Here is a 22281-nt window from a genome sequence, read left to right as displayed (position 1 = left end):
GGTCAGCTACTTGGTTATCTTGCTATTTGAAGAAGGTCAGTCAGTAGGCTAGTCTGCTGAAACACATCTTTCAAACTGCTTGCCATAATGTCTAAATATTTTAGGCAATAATGAAAAGAAAAAATATCCATCTATATTTCATGATTATAAAGATCTAATGAAAAGCACCAGCACACAGGAGTTCCTGCTGTGACACAAGTGGGTTAAGGCTTTCGCTTGCTGCCTCTGTGACAGAGGTTGCAGCTGCAGATCCAATTCCATCCCTGGTCCAAGAATTTTCATATGCCATGGGTGCAGCCAAAAAATAAATAAAATAAAATAAAATAAAATAAAACAAAACAAAATAAAATACTAGCACACACAAAGTTTTACTTGGTACTTTATTTTGTTACTCTTTAAAGATATTTATATATATATATATCTATATCTTTAAAAACTAGATTAATCTAGTTTTTTCTTCCATTTCTTCTTCCACTTGGGAATGCACTAACTTAAAGTATCTTTCCTTTTTTAGGGGGGTGGGGGCTGCACCTGCAGCATATGGAAGTTCCCGGGCTAGGGGTCTAATCGGAGCTGTAGCTGCCAGCCTATGCCATAGCCACAGCAATGCAGGATCTGAGCTTTGTCTGTGACCTCCACCATAGCTCACAACAAGACCAGGTCCTTAACCCACTGCACGAGGCCAGGGATCAAACTTGCATCCTCGTGGATACTAGTCAGGTCTGTTACTACTGAGCCATGACAGGAACTTCTAGAGTACTTTTCTAATATTTGATCTTTCAGTAAAAGAACTTATTCCCCTTAACTAAATGCCCCCACACCTTAAATCCCAATAACATAAAGAAAAAGAGTAAACACATTTATTTGGCTACTACATCTTTATGATATCTTATTAAAATGTTATCATAATGTATGAAAACTATTGATATTATTGAAAAAGTCATCACCCATTTCTACCTCTTAATGATATACAAGTGTGCATAATCCTTTCATTTACTTTCAAATGAATTTAAGAATAGGGAGTTCCCGTTGTGGTGCAGTGGAAATGAATCCGACTAGGAACCATGAGGCTGCAGGTTTGATTCCTGGCCTTGCTCAGGGGGTTAAAGATCTGGCATTGCTGTGAGCTGTGGTGTAGGTCACAGACATGGCTTGGATCTGGTGTTGCTGTGGCTCTGGCGTAGGCCGGCGGCTACAGCTCCGATTGGACCCCTAGCCTGGGAACCTCCATATGCCATGGGTGTGGCCCTAAAAAAGGACAGAAAGACAAAAAAATAAAAGAATATATTTTAGTATGATAATTTCTAATTTCTTAAAAACTTTAAAACTGCAAAAGAAAAATTCTACCTCTATAATTTAGCCAACTTCTTCATGAATTTCTTCTGAGATTCATACCACTGCTTAATAGAGCACTTCAAAGCGTATTTCTTTCTAATAAGTCCAATGGCTTCATGTTTGAACATGAAAGGCAGCAAAAATAATATCAGTATTTTAGAATTAAAGACACCTAAGCTATTAGCTTAAAGGGGCTTTTTTTCAGCCTCCTATCCTATAAACACATAAGCTACCACTAAAAATCTAGAGCAGACACACACACACACACACACACACACACATCTTGAATGAAGGACATGAGAAATAAAGGAGCAAGAGACAAAATGAATGAGCTAAAATTGTGTTCTCTTGATTCCATCTCTTTTTCACTTGTATCATCTATTAAATTACCTTTGCTGCTTAAAAGCATAGCACCAAACTTAACTGTTTGTGGTATTAAGCAGAAATGCAAAGCACATAGAACAAAGGGAGTCCAAAGGGTCCATTTAGATGCTTACATGCTATCAACCCCAGATCTGCCCTTTTCTGCTTTTTTCCCAAACAGGGTGAAACCCTTCCTTGGATAACTGAGGGAACACATCTCACATTTTTACTGCCAGACGGGAGCAGGAAAGGGGAAAGCTAAATGGTATAATGAAGAAATACTCTACAATTCTCTCATTTTGACTGTGTATTAAGAACTTAATTCTGTAATGAAATAAATTCAAGAGTAGCTTTAAGTTTTCTAGAAACTCACAGACTCTATTCTTATTCATTTCAACCACTTCTGACCAAAACACGCTTCTTTGTCATTACTTAAAAAGACACCACTGGGTTTACTGCAACATTTAGAAAAATATGTTTTTTGGGTCTGCAGTAAAAATATGAAGACTAGGACCTCAGCAGTAATGAATAGACTGGATCTTTTCTCTGCAAGATCAAAGAACCAGAAAGAAATGATCAATACAGTATCAATGAAGGTACACAAGACAACATCCGTCTATTTGGTTTTTTTTTTTCATTAATTTTACAGACTATTTGGTTTGAGATAAGACTATGCCTAGAATTCATGGAAGCCTAAATCTGAGTTTCAAGTTCATTTCTTACTACAAAACTGTGTGATCTTATGCAAGTTTACATATTATCTTTGAGCTTCAATTTTCTGATCTGTAAAAAAGGTATAATGGAGGAGGGCCAAATGACAACAGAAATTAAATGACTCCCCTGAAAGAAAGTTTGACTCCTACAAACCTGCAAGACATCCATCCAGGACAGGTGCACCACGTTGTCCGAGTCCCTCAATTCACATGGAGATCCAGTAAAGGGAGGATCCCATTAGAGATGTGAAAACAATATGCTTTCCTGAAGAGGCTTCCCCATCAGTCAATAACTGTTTTCTGGAGTTACAGTTGTATTAAAAATCCAGTCAACTCTTATCTCAGTTATAAAAGGTGAATGCCTACAGGAAATGCTTCTTAATTAATTACTAAGTGTTTGCACTGAAATTATAACTCTACTGTTTTGGTATGTTGCCTAAAACACAATCATTTCTTGGTGCCCCAGTTAAATGAACGTTCTGGATATCAGAAACGTAGAAGGAAAAGAAAGAAGGGAAGAGAAGGGAGAGAGCAGGAGAGGATGTGTGATTATGGGGTGAGGGGGTGGTGGTGAGGAAGACTGGGGGCTAGGAATGAGTGTGTATGTGGGGGAGGTGGAATAGCTAAGTGGCTACTACTTAGCTATCCTGGGACCAAGTTAAACTCCTCTACTGTCCTTTCATCAATACAACTGCTGCTAAAGACAGCAGAGATTTTTCTTCTTACCTGATTGCCCATAACTTTTCGCAAGCTCAAAGGACCAAAAGGATCTCCAATTTGGAGAAAAGCTGAAAGCTAGGGCTCTGCCCTGCTTTTATCATCTAAATCAAACTGTAGAACTGCATTAAGGTCTCTGCCATCAATTACTGTTCAAGTCCAGGATGAGAGTTCTGTACCTGCTCAGAAACGATCTCCTGCCCCACTGTGCTGTAACGAAATGTACAGATTTTCTGAATTTCCATCAGAAAAATGTTGAAGTATCTGGCTTATTTTGCTGAATGCATTATCTTCCATATTTAAGCTGCATCGTTCTCCAAAAAATTGTTAGGAAACATTTGCTTGCTGCCACGTAACATCCAAAAATATCAAGGCATTAAAAGATGTGTGAGAAAATGCCTACGGGTTTTCTTATTCTAATTGCCTTTGCTGAAAGCCACAACACAGTGACTCATTGCTTTTCGCGAAGAAAATTACCAATCAACAGAGAAAGCAAAATGAGACACGGAGGGATATAGTGTGGGCAGCTCCAATTATAGCCATGCTTTATCACAGCTTCTTCACTGCATAGCTGGAGCTTCAAAAGAGCACGTCTGGACTTCACATAGAAGCGCCTAGAACAGCACTTCCAAGCTTGGACACCGATCATCAGGGTCAGTGGCCAGGCCAAAGTTGTAATGAAAAGCAGATGGGCTGAGTTTAGTAGTTCGGAGAAGAAGAAAGAAGAGACATGAAATTTGCACATATGAACCCATTTGGGAGTTTCCAGTGGAAGAATATTAAAGAAAAAAGATAACAGGATTTCTCAGCTAGGAATTGAACTTTTTCAAAACTGAAAAGTCAAAAACTATCATGTAATACTATCCTTTCAAGCCAAGAGGAATGATATTCCACAAGCAATGGGAACCTTGGAATTGTACTGCAAAGGGCTGATACAGGAAGTGAACAAAGGTTTAAATTACAAAATTAAAAATGCATTAAGAGGGATAAACCAGGAGGTTGGGATTAACAGATACACACTACTATATATAAAAAAAATAGATAACCAACAACGACTTACTGTAGAGCCCAGGGAACGATACTCAATACTTTGTAATCACCTCTAAGGAAAAAAAAAATCCAAAAAAGAATATATAATATTCCGTTATAAATAAATAAAATTGAATCACTTCTGTACACCTGAAACTAACACAACATTGTAAATCAAATATACCTCAGTTAAAGAAATAAAAGCAGGAGTTCCCATTGTGGCTCAGCGGTAAGAATCTGACCAATATTCATGAGGATGTGGATTCGAGCCCTGGCCTTGCTCAGTGGGTTAAGGATCCAGTGTTGCCGAGCTGTACTGTAGGCCGCAGACGCAGCTCAGATCCTGCATTGTTGTGGCATAGGCCAGTGGCTGCAGCTCTGAATTGACTCCTAGCCTGGGAACTTCCATATGCTGCGGGTGCAGCCCTAAAAAGCAAAAATAAATAAATAAGTAAATAAACAAATAAATGAAAGTAAATAAAAACAGAAAAAAAAAAAAAACCAAAGATATGAATCCACAAGGACATCCATTTTGAGTCCTGAGAGCCCCTGCTGGGGGCCATTCGGTCCCTCCAGAGCCTTCTTTAAACTACTCCTTCCTGTCCTTGAGTGAGAGGTAGGAAAGCTGGGGCCATGAAGGGGGAGCCCTGAGCTACCGGCTCTGGATCTGGCAGCAGGAGGAATCCTGCCTCTGCAGAGGCCCCGCAGCCAAGCTTCCTGTAAGCAGTAGCGCCACAGACTGTGGCCAAGAATGTTCTAATGCAAAACTCCACGCCCTTGAGGCAAATCTCATAAATCATTCCCAGCACCCGCTAACGGGAGGCCCCCAGCTTTGAGACTGAAGTCACACTGGCCTATGGCGACAGGGAGGATGTGGAGGCCCACCCCCCCATCTACTGGAAACACAATGACTCGGAGCCACCAGCTGTTCTGGGTACTCCTGAGCCAGTCAGTCTCACTCAAGACTCCATGCAGACATAGCTCCCCATTCTGATGTGGTAAGGGACGGAGGGGGAGCCCCGAGCTTTCGGAATAGAAAGCAGAATTTTCCAGTATTCTTTATCCAAGCCAGGAAACAAGACCACACAGGTTGCTCCTAGTTGTTAGGGAGACCATGAATTACAGAGATATTTCATGTGTTCTCAGTCTCAATTCTTCTATAACGTGTACAAATGATTAAGACCGACAATTCCATTACACCCAGACATGCATTTGTTCCACCACCACCCCCGCCCCCGCCTTGGGAGGAAACCAAACACAGGCATCAATAGCTTTGAAAATCTGTTTTCGGTTCACCTTCTGCATCCGAGACTCTGCTTTCGTTTAGAACCAGCACATACACAGCAATCCAAATAAAGCCTTCAACCTTCCTAGGACAGTGGAAGCCCTATAATGACTTTCCTATAATGACTGAGTCATGTGGATTTAACCCAGGAACCCAAGAGCCAGCAAGGGAGTCTTCATCCTGAAAAATCTTAATAATCCAAACAATATGTGACATGTTAAAGTAGAACACGTTTATGAAATTCCACATCCAATTCAAAAGCTGGCATGAGGCTTGTTTCCTTGTTTGTGTCCACAGATGTGCCATTCATCAAAACGGCTGGGCTTTGCAGACTTTTTTTTTTTTCTTTTTTAGGGCCGTATATGTGGTATATGGAAGTTCCCAGGCCAGGAGCGGATTCGAACTGTAGCTGAGGGCCTAGATAGCCACAGCAATACCAGATCTGAGCCGCATCTGCAACCTATACAGGTTGCAGCTGCAGCACCGCAGGATCCTTAACGTAATGAGGAAGGCCAGGGATTAAACCCACATCCTCATGGATAGTGACTGGGTTCTTAACCTGCTAGGGCACAACGGGAACTCCAGCTTTGCAGACTTAGAGAGCAATGAGTATTTGTAAGATCATGGTGCCAGGTGTTGGCAGCCAGGGCTGCTAGATTTCAAATCCTGGTTATTCGACTTACTTAACCTCCTCTTTCAGTTTCCCCATCTACAAGCAGGGATAATGTTAATTAACTATTCCATAACATTTTTATGGATTTAATTAATATACACAAAATGTTTAGAACAATTCCTGGAACATAAGACGAGCTCAATAAAGGTTAGTTTTATTATTACGTCTGGGTGAACCTACTCTCCATCCCATATAGGAAGAAAGAATTGACAAAAGCCTGCAGGCGTGGCCCTCTAAGTTTCATCATCAATGAGGACAGAGTGGAGAATGGAGAAAAGAAGGTGAGAAGTGAGGTCACACATACAGCCAGGTGGAGAATGCCCTGGAGGTCCTTGCAAAGGTGTGACCAAATGGCTTGGCTATACAGTAGACTCTGGAAGAATGTCATAATGACCATCAGTAGGAGGCACCAAGAAATTCAGTCATTGTCTCTTTTATACTTTGAAGAATTAAATTACAGTTCAAGAATTAAATTAAACTACAGTTTTATCCCAGAAGAGGAAAACAATTGGCAGATTCAGCTTGAAAAAAAGTCTCCTGGCTTCTTGGTAGAAGAACTATCCATCTACACCAAGAAATCCCTCCCAAGTGTTAACTGTAATGGAACCAAGGGATAGCTGTTGGCTAATAAGAATTTCAGAGCTTAAGCGCTCCTGTTGTTGCTCAGTGTTAACAAACTCGACTGGTATCCATTAGGTTGTGGGTTTGATCCCTGGCCTCGCTCAGTGGGTTAAGGATCCAGTGTTGCCATGAGCTGTGGTGGAGGTCACAGATGAGGCTTGGATCTGGTGTTGCTGTCGCTGTGGCATAGGCAGGCAACTACAGCTCTGATTCTACTACTAGCCTGGGAATTTCCACATGTCACGAGTGTGGATCTAAAAAGTGGAAAGAAAAAAAAAAAGAATTTCAGAGATTAAAAATAATCAACTATTGACTTGAAGAGGTAACATCAATTGCACCATAAAGCACACGTCTTATTTCTTCTCTGTTCATCTAAAGCCATTAAACTATGTATAATTCTAAGAAAGACGAATCAACTGCTAAATTGCAAAACGTGCTTTCTGCATATACATGTTGATTCCAAAATGACATCAACATCAAGTGATATAAATGTTCGTCTTTACATTGACTTGACGATCTTTCACTTCCTGATGACTTAAAAATACTTCACAGACATTAGCTCCTTAAGAAGGTATTAAAGGGATATTCCTGTCCAAACATTATGAAAAAGTGGGATGTAAGCTATGTGGACTGGAAGACATAAATGGCAATGAATATAGTAATAAATAACTGGAAATGTAGTAATAATAGTATGTAATAATAACTCATAGCACCTTTAATGGTTGAAAAAATGTTTTTTCTTTCATGACACCACTTAAATTTTAACATTAACCTGTGAGACAGCCAGAAAATACATAATTTGTGATCAAGAAAGCCCTAGAGGATTAAAATTGACTAATTAACACAGTTTAGAATTTTAAAAAGTAAATGTTAAATAAAACTAATTTTGTTTACAAATTTAAATACGTGATGGTATACTTATTCTCCACCATGTTTGCAACTCAAAAATTTGTGTCACCTTCTTGAAATTTATACTGATAAAGAAAAATCTTTCTTTCTGGCAGCCAAAAAAAGTAAGCATCTATCTCAATTGTTAGTGAAAGAAAGCCAATGAAAGCATGAAATATGGCATCCCAGTTCAGGTGTACAATTTCTAACCTAAGAATAATATTTTCCCTGATGTTATGTAAAGTTTTATGCCTTGCAGCAGGTTTATTTTACACTGTGTCATTCTGAGATGTCAAACATTTAGAAAGCAATTAGGAAGATGTTTTCTTTAAATAACTGACCTTCATATTTCATTTTAGAAAAATTATTTTATTAAAGTTTATCCTAGGTCCATAAAAAGCACAGTTTTTATACAGGCCCATGAATGGTGTAGAAAGTAAAGGCTCATCTTAACCCAAAACTCATACATTTCAGGGTTAGCCTGCCATGAACCCAGCTGGGAATAATGCCCAGTTTTAGTTCAACTATGTATCCCTTCATCTTCTCTGAAGAGCATAATGAGGAGCCTGTGAGCAAACACTTACTATCTCTGTCCTCCTATCAAATATTTGCAGGAAGCCAAGTAACTTTTCTAAAAGTAAAATGTGTGATGTGAATTTATGGAAAACCCACTCCATGTGCTGTCACGCCTCACCTCCTGGAACCAAGACCTTCACGTCAAACCCAATGACATTCATTGGAGCACAAATCAGACAAGGGAAGAAAAGGGCTGGGAATCACCACACCTTTAATCCCATTGCCTCATCTACACCCATAATCTCTAAAGCATACAGGGAGGAAATATTCAAACTGTTGTTTCCTATTAATTTTACTTATTTATTTATTTCTAGTGCTGAACCCATGGGGTATGGAAGTGCCCACGCTAGGGGTTGAATTGGAGCTGCCGCTGCCCACCGACGCCACAGCTCTTTAACCCACTGAGTGGGACCAGGGATCGAACTCGTACCCTCATGGGTACTAGTTGGGTTCATTACTGCTGAGCCACAGAGGGAACTCCTTTATGTTTTTTTTTTAATATAATTGATTTACAATACTGTGCCAATTTCTCCCATACAGTAAAGTGCCTCAGTCATACTTACATATACATTCTTTTTAAAAATATTATTTTCCATCATGGTCTATCCTGGGAGATTGGATATAGTTCCCTGTGCTACACAGTTGTTTCCATTAATTTTAACCTGTTCTTTTAAAAATGTCTATACTTGGAGTTCCTGTCGTTGTGCAGTGGTTAACGAATCCGACTAGGAACCATAAGGTTGCGGGTTCCATCCCTGGCCTTGCTCAGTGGGTTGGGGATCTGGCATTGCCGTGAGCTGTGGTGTAGGTGGCAGATGCAGCTCGGATCCTGCGTTGCTGTGGCTCTGGTATAGGCCAGCGGCTACAGCTCCGATTGGACGCCTAGCCTGGGAACCTCCTAGAAAAGGCAAAAAAAAAAAAAAGACAAAAAAAAAAGTCTATTTTTTTTATAATGCAAATAATACATCAGTACTGTAGTGATAGTTATTTAATCCAAACAGGCCTAGTCCAGACAAAAGGGAAAGATGTTCCTTTGTATATAGGACTAGTTTTGAAGGAAAGTAGGTCTCATTTATCCTCAAATGGATGTTACTTGTTTTTATCAACTTTCGGCTTGCTTCTTCAAAAAAAAATATGACCCATGAAATTTTTTTCTATAGATGATATTATAAGCCAGAATGTCTGGAACTTTTTAATCCAGAACTTACCCATGCATGCCAGATGATGTTATGGGCCTAATTTATCAGGACTGCATAGATATCCAGATCATTATTACAAGCTGTAAACATAGGGAGAGAGTCTGTTTGAACTGGTGAATTTAATAGCATCCAGTGCCAGCAAATCAGAATGACATAAAAGCTGTCAGAGGCAAATTGTGAAAAACGCATATCACCAAGTCACTTTGGGGGCGACTGTACTTCTTACTTCTTAAGTGGGCCACCCCTCAGGAGTTTTTTCAGAATATGAACTGAGGGACTTATAATGTCTCCCTTAGGTGGCATGATTTGAAATATCACCAGGAAGGGTAGAAGCAGGCATATAGAACAAGATTCTATTTTACATATCATTTTGTTTTCCCTTAACCTAATATAACACCCTGATGGAAAATGACAGAAAAGCAGCTCCGGTAATTTGTCAAACACAGACGAAGCACTGCATAAATAGCCTCCATATAATTCCCCAACATTTATTGCATTCCTAAGCAAGCAAGGTCTTAGGGAAAGGGGTATGCCACTGATTTTTTTTTCCTGATGGCTATATTTATATAATATTCATTCCCCCCAAAAGACTTAGATCTTATGTTCCTTGCAACAATTGCCAGAATATGCATAAATTAAATCCAAACTTTGCAATGTTTCAACAACTAGAATATAGAACACAAAATATTTAGTTTCTTTGCTCTGGAGGTATGGTTTATATTCCTAAAATAGTGTCCTTTACCAACCTAAACCCCCGAATGCACTCCTTAAAAAGGAATAGTGTGGGCTGGGATAGAATATCAAGCTGTAGGTCACAGAATTCTAAGACTTTCATTATAATCTCCATGTGAAAAGATGTGCCTCTTTCATCTTTTTGTAGAGAGGAGAAAAGTCTATGTTAATTAAATTACTTCAATTTGTCTGATTATTTTTCCCTGTATATAATCTGGCCCTGGAGGATTCAACTGGAGTTTCACCCTGCATATAGGAGTTCATACTCGCCAGTGAAAATAAGTTATACTGTTTTCAGATAGGTTGCTAAAATTCCAGAAATTGAGTGAAATGAAGAAGGATTTAATCTTGGTGACTTCATCTTGGGTTTAAAGGACACAGACATATAACATAATCTCATACAACATGATCATTCTTTAATATATAACACGGTCACTCTTTTGAATGGAACATATAGGAACTTTTAAATACATGTGTAATTTTACATTTACACCTCTATATAGTAGATGTCAGTTGTTCCCATTTTACTGGCGACAAAACTGAGTCTCAGAGTTTAAGTATCTAGTCCAAGGTTATGGAGCTGCACAATTGCAAAGCACATTTATCCCAGTGTTTTCTGTTTTACTCTACACTATGCCACCTTTACTGAGTTGGTTCTAATAAATCAACAACTCAGTAAAATGCTTATTTGGAATTTTGTGATCAATGCAATACATAGTCACACCAATGAGTTACAACGTGTGTAAACCCCTCCTCTCACACATCTTTGGTGCAGAATCTGTGACTGGCTTTGAACCAATGGCATATGGCAAAGGTGATGGGATGTCACTCTCATAATCATGCTACATAAGACTTGGATGAGACAAATTCCCTTGCTGGCTTTGAAGAAGCCAGCTACCATATTGTGAGGAGGCGGTGCAGCAAGGAACTGTGGGCACTTCTGGAGATGAGAAGGAGGGAAGGTTCCTTGGCTGACAGTCAACAAGGAAATGGGGACCTCGGGCATACAGCTGCAAAACAGTAAGTTCCGTCAAAATCCTAAATGAGCTTGGAAGCAGATTTTTCCCTCATCAAGCCTCTAGATGAGAATGTACCCCAGCAGACTCCTTGATTGAGACTCTTAGCAGAGAACACATCTAAGAGGATTCTGGACTCCTGACCCCTGAAAACTATGAGATCATAAAGAGGCATTGTGTGAAGTCATGACATGTGTGGAAATTTTTTTTTAATGTGGCAGTAGAAAAGTAGTACAAATGTCATCTATCTGTATAATATATGGGCCTTAGGTGCACAAGGTACTACATTAAACACCTGTAAAGATTCAAGAGTTAAACTGCTTCTCCTATGGTAATACACTTCTGAATGATGAGAAGTCAATCTCCTTAATGATATTCATCTATGACAATCTATAAGGAACAGCCTAACCACCCCCTCGGGGAATGCTGATGAAAGATGAGCTTTTCTAAGTTTCTCTCTATGGCATGCAAGTGCTGCGGAAGCCATTGGCAGGCACACACATGTTTCAACATGAATCCAGAAGCTCTGAAGTTTAGCTTGGAGGTCAGAATGCCTTGACTTCCAAGATGGTAAGGGAAGTCAGCATTGAAGTGGTACCCTTTCTTAATCTCGTTTCTACCTCACTTCCTATCTTCAAGTGTGCAATAAACATTCTCTTCCTTCTGGGAGCGAAGGTTATCTTGATCTTTGTGGATTCTTTTCTTTACCATAGGATGCTGTGGAATTCTACACTGACATCAACAATTCAGTGCAGAGCAGCAGTTTGGGGGAAAGCCGAGGAGCCTTTAGGTGCTGAACGGCCCAAGTCCTCATGGAACAATCATCTGATTGCTTTAGTAAGGGTGACAAAATATCTGAGCAATCAACTGGCTGAAACAGAAGGCCCCATCACTCTATCTCCCTCCCTGAATCACTACTTCCTGCCACAAGAGCTTTCGAGTTGTCTTACCACTCTAAGAACATAATATATTAATTTGACAGCAAAGATGAGCACACACAAAAATAGTAATAACAAACACTCATTCCCTGAAGCTACAAATTAGTTGCTCCTGTCTGTTTTGAAGACTTGTAGGGGTGATTAATTCAGCATTTGGAAAACGCTGCTATTTGCTTTCATTCTCAGCTATGATAAGCTAGGAAGGAATTGGGTAACGAGTGAAAGGTTTGGTTACATAATTAGAAAACAGATTGACAGAACAGACTCACAGACATAGAGAAGAGACTTGTGGTTGCCGGGGGGGGGGGGGGCGGGGAAGAGAGGGATGGATGGGGAGTTTGGGCTTGGTAGATGCAAACTATGACATTTAGAATAGATAAGCAATGAGGTCCTACTGTATAGCTCAGAGACTATATCCAGTCTCCTAGACTAGAACATGATGGAAGACAGTATGAGATATAGAATGTGTGTGTGTGTGTGTGTGTGTGTGTGTGTGTGTGTGTGTGTGTGTGTGTGTGTGAGAGACTGGGTCACTATGCCACACAGCAGAAATTGGCACAACACTCTAAATCAACTATATTCTAATTATTAAAAATACCTATATAAAAAAAAAGAAAACAGATCCTGAGCCTCTACCATGGGCCACCAGCTAAGCTAAGTTCTGTGTGGGGTGAAGGCTCTCAACATTGGCTTCTCACTGAAATCAGTCAGGGAACGTTAAAAAATGTTAATGCCTGGGTTTAGGATGTAACCTAAACTTTTTTTTTTTTTAAGCCACCAGGTAATTCCAATATGCCCTGACAGATTGAGAGTCAGTGACTAAGGGAAGCAAAATAGGTATAAAGCTCCTCAAAAAATAAAACATTTTTTCCTCAGCAGGCTAATGGCATTTGACTGCCCTCTTTTCATCGTCCAAGTTTCTTTTCTCTAACTGCCAGTAATCTCCACCTTTGGGGGCCCCGTTCTCCATGTCCTCCTCTCCCTTCTGACTCCTGACATCATTCTGGGCAACTCCAACCTTGTTTTTGTGAAAAATATATGAAAAGAACTCATTTGTTCCTTCATTCCAAAAAAATCTTTATTGAACACCTACTCTACTCTAGGTATCATGTAAGGCACTGGGATATGAAACAGAACCATTCAGTTCCTACCTTAACAACTAGAATCTAGTGGGCAGACAGACAGGGCTTTCAAACCTTCAGCATACTTTTAACCCTTTGCAAGGTATGTCCAAAGTACAGGAGGAAAGTTACCCAAGGAATATGTAAGTCTGATTTAGGGAAGGTGAAGAATGCTTCCACAGTGAGATACCAAGTTAAGCCTTGAAGGATAAATATGACTTTGCCAAGCAAATAGTTAAAGGAGGTAGTTTCTCAGGGTTAGATGGAAAATATCTATAAAATCATACAGGCATGAAAGACCATTGTGAATCCTGGACTGTAAGCTGTGAGTTTGTGGGAACAGAGGCACATGTATGTAACAGAAGCAAAGTACAGAGCAGTCATCATACATTAAGTTCTTGGGGAGTATCATACATTGTGTGTGAGTTTTACATGTGTTTTCTTATTGAAGTTTTGTGGGATACACACACACACACACACACACACACACACACACACACACACACACACACACACATACACACTGTTCCCCTTTATGGATGAGAGAACTGAGACTCGGAGATGTCACTTCAGATGTGTAGGTGTGACTCCGGAGCCTAAGCACCACCGGCTGCCCTGTTCCACCTCCACTGAAGGAGAAAGGAAGACAACCAGGCAGGGACCAGATTGGAACTGTGTCATCACTTGGTTTCCCATGAGCTCTCTCAGTCATTTTCCCTCTTCATTTGCTCCTCTAAAGTTACGAAATTAATCACGTCTCCCCATGACAATCCCCTCTCACAGTGGTCTTGGCAATGGCCTAGACATCAAGATTTTTAAAGCTCCCCCAACCTAATTCTAATGTGCACCCAAAGGCCGAGAACCAATTGATAGGGGGTCAAACATGAGTAGGAAGCTCTTTAGGGAGCTTACAATTCAATTCAGTGACCGTCTGCCCTTAGCACGCTTCATTCCCCTAGATCTCCTGGGACCCTGCTACCTTTTACTGTCAAAAAACCTCCATAACATACGTGAAAGCAATGGCATCACTTTGAGCAATAATATCTTAAGGGAAAATTCTGAGATCAAGCTCTCTGGAGAAAAATAACGATTTAAAATGTAAAAGGTCTTCCTGTATTATCATCACAGGGTAGTCCTTATTGCCACAATTAAGAAAAGACTAGCATAATGATAAGATTGAGAAGTGAAATTGCTGATTTTTTTCCTGTTCAGCTTTGAGAACCATCCACAGTCTGGAGGTCTGCTGAGCCAAGCATTCACACCAAAGATGAATCTTGGTGGGGAAAAAATGAAAAAGCAATGCACATTAAATTCTCAAGTTTTAAATCTTCTTCTGAGGAGGAAAAGGTTAGAAGGAAAATAAAAAGCCATGGCTATCCATCTGATATATTATTTGGAGAATCTATCTTTGAGCCAAAGAGACGATGAAGAAGGGAAGAGGGTGAAGAGGGGAGGAGAGAAGGAGGAGAAGGAGGAAGAGAAGAGAGGAGGAAAAGGAGAGGGAGGAGGAGGAGGAAGGTGATGGAAAGTGAGGGGAGAGGAGAAGGAAGAGGAGAAGGAGGGAGAGGAGGGAAGAGGAGGAGGAGGGGGAAGGGGGAAGGAGCGGGAGGGAGAGGAGGAGGGGAATGAGGAAGAGAAAAAGGCGGAGGAGGAGGGGAGGAGGGAAAGGAGGAGGAGAAGAAGAGGGAGGAGCAGGGGGAGGAGGAAAGGAAGAGGGGAGGAAAGGGAGGAGAAGGAGGAGGAAGAGGAGGAGGAAGAAGGAACCTGCTTGATTCAGAAGGAGAAGAGGAAGAAATAAAAAAGAGAAAAGATTTAGAGGCTACTTCTTCGCAGCCATATGGGATAAGTGACAAAGAACAGGCCCCGCTATTAATGAAAATACACTGCCAAAGTATAGGACCATGCAGAAAATAACAAAGCATTAAATTATACAGTGACACTTGCAGCGCTGGGGATTTCCCGGAGATTAATGGAGCAGCTGGGAAGAGTCGGTGGCCCTGGGGACAGCCAAAATGATCCCAGCCAATGAATAATACCCAGGAAAAGCCTCCTGTTAACTTTGCTATGAAGCAGAAAATAGAGAAGGACTTGGGCGCTTGGTTTTGCTTTCTTTTTTTTTCCCGTCTTATTAAAAAAAAATTAACACACAGGATAATTTGGTTTCAATGAAGTTTCCTACAGAGATAATTAGACTGCCTATTTCATCTCTTTCTCGTCGAGTCTCTTAACTATGGTTAAAAACGTTTCGCTATCCCAGGCTAAAATGGGAGTTTTGACCAAGATAATTTTTGGTGGAGGTGGGAAGGCGGAAGAATAGACTTTATGAAAATTGGGATTTCAAGAGGTAGTAGAGGAGTTCTCACAGTAGCACAGTGGGTCAAAAAGGATCCAGTGCTGCTGCAGCTGCATAGGTTGAAGGTCATAGCAGCAGATCAGATTAGATCCCTGGCCCAGAAACTTCACCTGCCTTGGGTGCAGCCATTTAAAAAACAGTAAACAAAAAAACAGAAAAAAATAGATGGTAGAATCAGCATTCCAGTCAACAAGTAGGATTAAGGTACCAAGATGAATCCCAAGTAAAAGACACTACTATTTCTTTCCTCCTTCCTTTTTCTTTCTTTTGTTCCTTCCTTCCTTTTTCTTTCTTTTGTTCCTTCCTTCCTTCCTTCCTTCCTTCCTTTCTTTCTTTCTTTCTTTCTTTCCTTTCTTTCTTTCTTTCTCTCTTTCTTTCTTTTTCTCTTTCTTTTTCTCTTTCTTTCTTTCTTTCTCTCTCTCTCTCTCTCTTTCTTTTTCTTCTTTCTTTCTCTTTCTCTTCCTCTCTTTCCTTTTCTCTTTCTTTCTTTTTCTTTTTCTATTTTCTTTTTGGCCTCTGTGTGCTGCAGCTTGATGTGGGGTCTCATTGCCCAGACCAGGGACTGAGCCAAGGTTGCAGCAGTGAAAGCACAAAATCCTAACCACTAGACTGCCAGGGAACTCCCTAAAAGACACTACTCTTTTTTCTTTTTTTTCTTTTTGGTCTTTTTGCCTTTTCTAGGGCCACTCCTGTGGCATATGGAGGTTCCCAGGCTAGGGGTCTAATTAGAGCTGTAGCCGCCAGCCTACACCAGAGCCATAGCAACGTGGGATCCGAGCTGTGTCTGCAACCTACACCATAGCTCACCGCAATGCCAGATCCTTAACCCACTGAGCAAGGCCAGGGATCGAACCTGCAACCTCATGGTTCCTAGTCAGATTCATTAACCACTGAGCCATGATGGGAACTCCAAGACACTACTCTTTTTGAAGAGCAAAACTTACAACAGACCTGAGAGTAAATGTATTATCTAGCACAACCAAATGCTAAATATGAATATATTAACACAAAATTTAACTATGATTTGACTGGCAGCCAGAAAGAGCTTTTGGTCTGGGGTTTTAGTACTATTACTAATTTGCTGATACTTCCACAACCAGCCATAACACTACTAGCTCTTAAGTTTGACAATGTTAGGTAAAAATGTGAATTAAAATCATATACATATACTGCTTCTTCTTGGTCTTTTGGCTATTTTTAATAGCAAAATGAAATACTGAGACATTGCTTTGCATTATTCTAGGGGAATTACATTGAAGTAAGACTTTATCATAATTTTATGAGGTTGCATACTGTTTTCCTCTTCATTATCAAGAAATACACAAATACTGAAGATACAAGCTTCTAGAAAATTTCTTCCCACAGGAGTAAGTAAGAATAGAGAACACCAAGCTAGTTTCTAGAGTTCCAGAGCTGGAATGGGTTCTTGGACAGGCAGTGGTCTTATTTTAAGGATGGGAAGTAAATATCCAAAGAGACGGATTAATTACTTGTCCAGAGTCACAAGGCTAATCAGTGGCCAAGCCAAGACCCAACTTCTGTTGCCTGCCTCTCCCCCAATCCAATGTTCCTGTACTTCCGCCAGTATTTTCTTTTTCTCACATGGCCAGCTTTAATGCCTCTTTGGTGAAGAGATGTTTATCTCTTAGGCTCTAACAGAATAGGATTTAATAAAAGGTAAGAAAGCACATTCTGCTCAAAGATCCAAGCCTGGGTAATCACTGTTACTTGAAGTTCACAGTGTCTCTACAGATACATTCACAAAGGTACCCAAACACATATACAAAGATTTCAAATCTATTAACATTCTTCTTTGATAGTCATGCATGAAGAAACGCTCAGAAAAGAGGCAGGACAAAGTATATCAATGAAAAGGGAAAGGTCTCTGAGATCAATTCTTGCTCTGAATTAGTAACACTAATTCTTACTTTGAACGTGTCATTAACTATTTTTTTCTTTTCTTTTTTAACAGCCTCGCTAGCAGCATATGGCACTTCTGGGCTAGCAGTCAAATCGGAGCTGCAGCTATGACCTGTGCCACAGCCTGCAGCAACACCGGATCCTTAACCCACTGAACAAGGCCAGAGATGGAACATCCTCACAGAGACGACGTTGGGTCTTTAACCCACCGATCCACAACGGGAACTCTCAACATGTCACTGATTTTTACTTTTTTTCTGAACTGTGGCTTGACCAAGAAATGAGGATATCCTTTACATACATAGTGTGGAAATAAAAACGAGATAACATTTAACTGTATTTAGAGAGCTCAGCAGGTTAAGGATCCAGCATTGTTTCTGCTGTGGCTCAGGTGACTGCTGTGGCATGTGTTTGATCCTGAGTCCAGGAATTTGCACATGCTGCTGGTGTGGCCAAAAAAATTAACAAGTCCTGTATTTAGCACATAATGGGCACACATAATGTGTGCTTATACCAATGTTGTGTTAAAATTGTATTTAACACGTAGTGGATGCTTAGTAATATTTTATCTGCTCTTGCTTTGAAGGGATTTTCCAGCCCAAATTGTAATACTTAGAGAACAATAAATGTTCTACTTGGGAAAAGGAAAAATCTATTATTCCTTCCACAGCTTTCTATTCTCCCCTGGCAAGAGTTAAGAGAACACCCCAGCCCCCCATGTCCTTTCAGAGTAGAGCATCCCTTGACCTCTTGACATCAGTCACCAAAAGCAGCCAAGGTCTCCCACACTGTCCCTCTTCCTGATAAGTCAAACAGAACTGTCTGTGATGATGCAAACATTCTATAGTTGCGTTGTGTCTACCTGGCTTATCGAAATAGCCTCCTAACTCATCTCTCTGTTCTTTGATTTCAACCTCTCTCCCCCAACATATACTATATTGTATTCTAAGTGTAGAAATTAGAGTGGTATTATAAAAACATAAGCCAAATCGTGTCATTCCTCTGCTTAAAATAGTCCCAAGACTTTTCGGGTCATCCCAGTAAGAGTCAAAGTCTTTACAGTGACCTTGACTTTCACCAAATATGGCTTCGGCACCCCCAAGAATCTGTTTGGCATCGTTTTCTTCCTCCACTCTTCTCCTCTCCTCTCCAACTAAACTGGCCTAGCTCTTTGGTGTTCTTGTAGACAGAAGGCCTTTGCACTCGCTGTTCCCTTTGCCTGGAATGCTCTTTGTTCAGATAACCAAATGACTTACTCCCTCACTTTCTTCAGATCTTTGCTTAGATTGCAATCTTCTTCTTGAAATCTCCTCTGATCACTCTGTTTAGAATTGCAATCCTCAACACTACTTCTCTTCCCATCTTTATTTTTCTCCCCATCACAGCTATCTTTATCTGAGATAACGTACATTGCAAATATTGATTTTATTATTATATCTCTGATCCTTTAGAATGTTAATTCCACTGTTTTTAACTAGTTTCTTTATTGTTCTCTCCCCAGAGTCTCAGTGACTAGCATATAATGGATGGTAAGTAGATATTGGTTGAATAAATGGTTCTGCAGCTAGAGTGTTAGAAGGGGCTTCTGGGAGAGAAATTTACATGACGTTCTATAAGTGACAGTTAAGAATTGGAGAGCTTAGTAAATCCCATCCTCAAAAATTATGAATAAGGCAAAAAGCCACAATCTCCTAGTGATGACCCAAATCAGCAAGGATACAAACCAGAAATCTTGATATTAAGAAGTCTGGGAGTTCCCATCATGGCGCAGCGGTTAACAAATCCGACTAGGAACCATGAGGTTGCAGGTTCAATCCCTGGCCTTGTTCAGTGGGTTAAGGATCTGGCATTGCCGTGAGCTGTGGTGTAGGTTGCAGACGCGGCTCAGATCTCGGGTTGCTGTGGCTCTGGCGTAGGCTGGCAGCTACAGCTCCGATTCGACCCCTAGCCTGGGAACCTCCATATGCTGCAGGAACAGCCCAAGAAATGCCAAAAAAGACAAAAAAAAAAAAAAAAAAAAAAAAACAAAGAAGAAAGAAGAAAGAAGAAAAAAGAAATATGTATGATTTCTTAGATTCTGTAGGTCCTCAAATATGCATTTTTGGGGGGGGTTACCCCGAGGCATATGGTGTTCCCAGGCCAAGTATCAAATATGAGCTACAGTTGTGACCACAGCTGCAGCAATGCCAGATCCTACTGTGCCTGGCTGGGTATCAAACCTGTGCCCCAGCACTCCAGAGACGCTGCCAATCCTGTTGCATTATGGTGGGAACTCCCAAATATACACTTTTCATAAGCATCTATCCATTTCCTAATATTAATTTGAAATGTTACATTTCTTAGTGAGACAGGGAGTAGCTGAGAGTGTACTAAATAGAGTCCAGTTTAGGGATTAGATTAGGGAGTTCAAAGAACCATAAGAATTCAAGCAGATGATGACAGCAAAGCTTCAAAGCACCTTACACCCACAGGGTCTATGGTAAGGGACACAGGAGGGCATGGAAAGGCAGCTTGGATCTACAATGGGTCCTCAGAGTTTAAACAGTGGGAAGACCTCTGGGCTGCTCCAAAACCTGTAAGCAAATGTCACTGGTTATGGTTTATGTACATAGCATAGTTCTATGGTTGTCCAAAGGTGGTAAGGTGGTCCTGAATTTTTAAGTTGACCCAGTTCTGGAACTAGAGCCAAGGAGAGTTTTTGGTATTTGGAACATCCATGTTAAAGAGCTGAAAATAAAAGGATAGATAAAGACCAGAAGAAAGATCCCTGGTTGAAGACCCTGATAATGGATAGAGTTAAAGATAGGACATATAAACAAGGGAATAATGGAATCTGCAGCAAGTTTATTTGTTGTTCTGTGGCCAAGTAACAAACTCACAAATGTGGTGGCTCAAAACACTCTTCAGTATCTCATAGTTTCTTGGGTCCGGAGTCTCACTAGCCTGCAATCAAGGTGTCATTTGGGACTGGTCTCATCAGAAACTTGACTTGGGAAAGATCCATTTTTAAGCCTCTTTCAGTTGTTGGTAGAATTCAATTCCTCATGGTTGTAGGACTAAGGTTCATTTTTTTTGCTGGCTGTGGGGGGTGCCCTCTCAGCTCCTAGAAGTTACATATAATTCTTTGCCACATAGTTCTCTCATAACAAGGCATCTTACTTCTTCAAAGCTAGTGGCGGGTGTGTGGGGGGGATGGCTCTCTCACTCCAGTCTGCTAAGACAGTCTTCCATTATGTAGCAATCACAGAGGTGACATCCCATCCCCCTTGCCATCTTCCATTAGTTAGAAGCAAGTTACAGGTTCTACCTGAACTCAAGGGGAAGGGCCATGACTCACTAGGGGTCAGATTAAGGTGTGTCTGTCATTATACGAGCATCATCAAAAATCTCCAGATAATCAGATTTGAGCCATAAGCCAATGCCATACAAGACAGCATAAATCAGAGTTCCCGTTGTAGCTCAGTGGAAATGAACCCAACTAGTATCCATGAGGATGTGGGTCTGACCCCTGGCCTTGCTCAGTGGGTTAAGGATCCAGTGTTGCCCTGAGCTGTGGTGTAGGCCAGCAGCTGCAGCTCTGATTTGACCCCTAGCCTGGGAACTTCCATATGCCTCAGGTGCAGCCCTAAAAAGGAAGGAAAAAAAATAAAGCATAAATCTATGTGCAGACTGAGACATGATTCTAGATGCAGATTTGAACATTCTAAATGGTAGATTCCCCCTCTCCCTCATCACCCTCATATAGTCAATCACTGGCTTCTGTTGATTATGCCTTCCTAGAACCTCTTAAATATGTCCACTTTCTGGCTCTGGCCATTGTATCAAGGCCATTAGCATCCCTTGCTGGGACTGCTGACTCCTGTTTGGTCTTCCTGCCCCTCTCCCTTGGGCTCATCCTCTGTATAATCTGGTCCATATAAGGAAGCCAGAGTAATTTTTCTAAAATGGAAATCTGATCACATCACCCCTTGATGAGAGCTCTTTTCTAGCTGCCCTTCACATTTAGGTTAAGTTACAAACTTCTTAACATTGTCTTGTGTCTTCTTCCCTTTTTAGCTCCTCTTGAATTCTGTGATACAGCTAAGTTGACTATTTCCCTGTTTTGCAAAAGTTCCATGTTTTCTCTTGCTTCCATTCTTTTTATGCTGTTTCTTCTGCCTGAAACACGTCTCTACTTCCCCCCAACCCTACACCCCCTCTCCAGCCAACCAACTTGTCTAGTTTGTATTCTTCAGCTCTGTGTTCTCTGATCCTTCAAGCCTCAGTTAAGGGTTGCTTCTCCGTTTTCCCATAGAACCACTTTCCTAAGTCCGGACACTTACTGCCTTGTCAAGATCTGTCTGGCTTGTTAGCTGCTAAATCCCTGAGACTAACGCAGTGATTCAACCTAGTAGCTTCTGAATAACTGTTCAACGAACATCTGCCAAGTATTCCTGTAAGCTGTTCTCTTGCTGCTATCCTGGATGCCTTACAGGCGTCTATCCAGTGTTGAAAAATAGAGAGAGATAACTACATATCACCTATGCAATAACTTCTCATTTTGAGGTACACTTAGACTTACAAAAGAGTTGTAAAAATAGTACCGAGAGTTCCGCACAACCTGCAACTACATTCACATAATAACATCTCATGTAACCACAGTGCGATGATCCAAACTAGGAAATTAGCAGTGATTTGGTACTATTAACCAAACCACAGATTTCATTTGGATTTCACCAGCTTTTCCAATGATGTCCTTTTTTCTCTTTCAGGGTACAATCCAGGATACCACATTGCATTCAGTCACCACATCTCTTAAGTAT

General features: G+C 40.7%; 1 protein-coding gene across 2 annotated transcripts in view; it reads right to left on the bottom strand.

The window, feature by feature from the left end:
- The window catches only part of RERG (RAS like estrogen regulated growth inhibitor), a 113428-nt gene that overhangs the window by 62972 nt on the left and 28175 nt on the right, over positions 1–22281 (bottom strand). Inside the window, exon 3 of one of the 2 annotated variants that reach the window (XM_021092305.1) lies at positions 9409–9479. The exons of the other annotated variant lie outside the window; for it this stretch is intronic. Within the exon in view, the coding sequence (XP_020947964.1) occupies positions 9409–9412 (4 nt within the window). The 5' untranslated portion in view covers positions 9413–9479. The remainder of the gene's footprint in view (positions 1–9408; positions 9480–22281) is intronic. 2 annotated transcript variants of the gene reach the window in all.

Source organism: Sus scrofa, chromosome 5 (assembly GCF_000003025.6).
Source record: "Sus scrofa isolate TJ Tabasco breed Duroc chromosome 5, Sscrofa11.1, whole genome shotgun sequence".
Lineage (NCBI taxonomy): Eukaryota > Metazoa > Chordata > Mammalia > Artiodactyla > Suidae > Sus > Sus scrofa.
The sequence above is the reverse complement of the archived record's forward strand: the minus strand, read 5'-3'. Positions and strand labels throughout refer to the sequence as shown.